The 3319-nt window shown below is 40.9% G+C and overlaps 1 protein-coding gene across 1 annotated transcript; it reads right to left on the bottom strand.

The window, feature by feature from the left end:
• Window positions 1-223: 223 nt before the first annotated feature.
• Window positions 224-3062, bottom strand: LOC118427084 (perlucin-like protein). Its single transcript, XM_035836720.1, has 4 exons — window positions 2963-3062; window positions 2677-2760; window positions 1804-2073; window positions 224-1645 (listed from the first exon to the last, which is right to left on the bottom strand). The coding sequence occupies exons 1-4, from the start codon at window positions 3060-3062 to the stop codon at window positions 1524-1526; spliced, it is 576 nt and encodes a 191-aa protein (XP_035692613.1). The 3' UTR covers window positions 224-1523.
• Window positions 3063-3319: the final 257 nt, after the last annotated feature.

Genomic DNA, 3319 nt, shown 5'->3' with positions numbered 1-3319 from the left:
AACTGCATATCAATTGATTGGATAACGCCCCCCGGCGGGATACACGTGGCCTCTCCGGGACATTCCTTAGCCTCAGCGTGAGAGTCAGCGCGTCAATCGTCATCCACATCCATGAGTATTCAGTCATATTCAAGAGTGATCACTGACAGGAGACCCGCCCAGAGGTGTATATGGTGTCATAACGCCAGGTCCTTTGCTATAACCACCGAATAAAACCACAGAGTGAGCGAACGAGGTGGTTTTATGCCGATTCCTGAATACATAGATACCACAATTGTGTCACAAAAATGTTTCTGGGGCTTGTACTTAGAGCCTTAAAGTGATTAAAAAAATATTTCAGCACCAATGAGCTTTTGGTGATATTTTTATGGTCTGGCACTATTTCATGGGTATTGTCCTCCACTTCCTGTTGAAAGTTCTTGAATACAGCAAGCAAATAACAATATATTACATCAAAGTTGGGAGGTCAGGTTAAAAGATAACTTACGCCCTTTTTTGCGGCATTGAGCACAAACAGTCGAATATTTCATTAATGGTATTTCCATCATTAATTTATCAAGTGCACACGTATTTTGTTATGAATAACAAGAAAATCGCTTTGTACAATGGCATGCTTTTTGAGTAGGCAAAAGAAAAACAAACATCCCCATTGGTAATTGTCATTTAATGATCTTTAATGCCATAGCATTTGAGTGGTAAGGCATAAATTGTCAAAAACTCGTCAAAAACGTAAGTGTGGAGAAAGACAAAACAACACCTCAAGCTTAACTGCTCTTGTCACTGTACTTTCATATAATTTTTGTAAATTTTTGTGTGAAACAGGAAGAATCCTTCAGATGATCCATATTATATGGAATAACTTCCTACTCAATATTGTCACAAAATCATTACAACAGATTATTTATTCACACATCTTAACTATTTTCTTTCTGCACTTCACATCGTGATTACTATAAAAAAAAGGAAACCTGAAGTTTTAGAGTCAGCAGCACGTTAAAACCATGGCGCCTAGATTGCAGAAATAGCCAGACTTTAAAATCATATACCATATTTGTTCTTTAGAAGCGATCGAACTTTCGTTAGTGCACTCAGTTCATATCCATCTCCTGGTAATTAAATGGAAACAGGGCCAACTACACAATTGTACTTTACCATCCATCACAGTGATGATAATCTGATTGAAAGTTGAAAAAAATATATTGTCTTTTTTTATAAACTGTATGCAAACGATTCTAGGTGGCAAAAGTAATTAGACTCCACATACCAGTAAACACTAGCTTTTGTTTCAATGCATCACAACTACATTACTATATCATAATTGGAAAATTAGTTCTTCCAGAAAATTACTGGAAATTATAGAGTTGTCTGGGTACTCATTCGACATCTAATGGTGGCATCATTCTATATATGGACCTTGAAGGTATCTGCTGTTCTTTATAAGAGAAGACATGCATACAGAACAAAAATTAACCCATTCTGCTAACTTAAGTAACAAACAAACAAAGCACACTAACACGTATAAGCTACTTCTCAAACTCGCACACAAAGAGCTTCCCTTTGGTACATATGGTGTCATCCCATGCCATCCCAGCCAGGGGCCACAGATGAACACAGTCTTGGTCACCTGCGCCATCGTTAGGTTCACCTGAGCAAGGTAAAACATAAACGTTGTACACATTATGGTTCACACAAGCAGGACTTAACACAACAGTCTTCTAAAATACACTTAAAGTCTATATATTGAGTTATCATTGTTAACAATTAGCTCACGGAGGAAATGTTTCTTCTTTTTGTTTAGCTTACCGGGTGCCCATTTCGTGAAGGCTCCCAGTGGACTCCCATCGTTGTACATGAACGTCCCTTCATTGCTGATGTCGTCCAGACCGATCCAGATGTCTACTGTAGAGTTGAGGTGACCGATGAGGAACTGGTGCTCCGCCTCATCTTTAACGACTACAAGATATCCCCCACCACTCTCGCATATCTTCCTGGCAGTCATGTAGTCAGTAGGCTGGTCCATGAGGATGTAACACGAGTTGGAGTATGGCACAGTGTCAGGAGGACAGTCCAGATCTGTGAGTGCGTATAGATAAAACAAACAGTGTCTTCCTATATACGCTTTACACAAGAAATTGGTGATAGAATTCCAATCTTTGGGTTTACAATGTACACTTCAGGTAAATGTTTTTTTTTACAACATGATGTCAATAATTGTTAATTTTATGATACATGGATACGGATGAGTTAATGAATGTTGAACAAATTAACGTAAATCAACAATCTGATCCTTCGTCCTCCACTGACTTATAAAAGGAAGTTAAACCCGTTAGAAATAAGAGCTGGCTCGAGTAGACACATGTTATATCATTATAAATTACTAGTGACGCAAAAGAAGAGTGATGGATCTCACTCAAAATGGCCATCGTCTCAGGTAGCGTCTTCATTGTAGCGCGAACATAGCGCGCTAGAATTCAGCTGCAAAGTCACCAAATCTCGACCTTGGCGTTACACAGCGGAAGGGTTTTACCAGTGGTAGCAGAAGTCCCAATCCGGTATAAGTATTTTCAACCACGCCAGGAATGCAATCTTTTTATTGAAACTTACACCGCGAAATGTCTTCACCCGGTCCGGAACACCCGTATCGAATGTTATCGCAGCCCAAGTATGTATACTTACTTTCCGTTTCAACTCCAACTGCAGCAGACATGTTTCTGCATTCATTTGTGGTTTTGTCGTATAGCGTGTAATCCTCGCATTTCTCTGGAAGTGGTAAGAAAATGGAACGATTTTTTTTAGTTTAAATCAACATTTCCTCAGACAACATTTAAAACAGAAATTAATAGTAATAAAACATTAATAGCCTATGAAAAAAATGCAAATATTCTACCCTGTTCGAAAGACATACTAGTAGTGCCAGTAAATTTACCATTGGTATGATTCAAATAAAATTGAGCAAACCCACCTCTGGGCAGATGTTTCATGTAAGACATCACGAAATCGCCGGCAAGCGCAGCCAGGCTTGCGGGGGTCTGTCGGGGTCGATGCCCGTTCGCGCCGTCCATGTGTACGCTACATCATCACGATGTACGCGTCGATAACGTCATGATATTGTCGGCAAGCGCAGCCAGGGATACGGGGGCCTGTCGGGGCCCGTGCCCGATCGCGCCGTCCATGTGTACGCTACATCATCACGATGTACGCGTCGACAACGTCATGACATTGTCGGCAAGCGCAGCCAGGGATACGGGGGCCTGTCGGGGCCCGTGCCCGATCGCACCGTCCATGTGTACGCTTCATCATCACGATGTACGTGTCGATA

Source organism: Branchiostoma floridae, chromosome 12 (assembly GCF_000003815.2).
Source record: "Branchiostoma floridae strain S238N-H82 chromosome 12, Bfl_VNyyK, whole genome shotgun sequence".
In the NCBI taxonomy this organism is placed as follows: Eukaryota; Metazoa; Chordata; class Leptocardii; order Amphioxiformes; family Branchiostomatidae; genus Branchiostoma; species Branchiostoma floridae.
The sequence above is the reverse complement of the archived record's forward strand: the minus strand, read 5'-3'. Positions and strand labels throughout refer to the sequence as shown.

What these genes read in the sequence shown, in the direction of transcription:
- LOC118427084 (XM_035836720.1), bottom strand. Translation starts at nt 3,062, where the DNA reads ATGGACGGCGCGAACGGGCATCGACCCCGACAGACCCCCGCAAGCCTG. An exon ending in CATGAAACATCTGCCCAGAG is followed by an intron (nt 2,761 to 2,962) that starts GTGGGTTTGCTC and finishes TACCACTTCCAG; the next exon opens with AGAAATGCGAGGATTACACG. An exon ending in AGTTGGAGTTGAAACGGAAA is followed by an intron (nt 2,074 to 2,676) that starts GTAAGTATACAT and finishes ACGCACTCACAG; the next exon opens with ATCTGGACTGTCCTCCTGAC.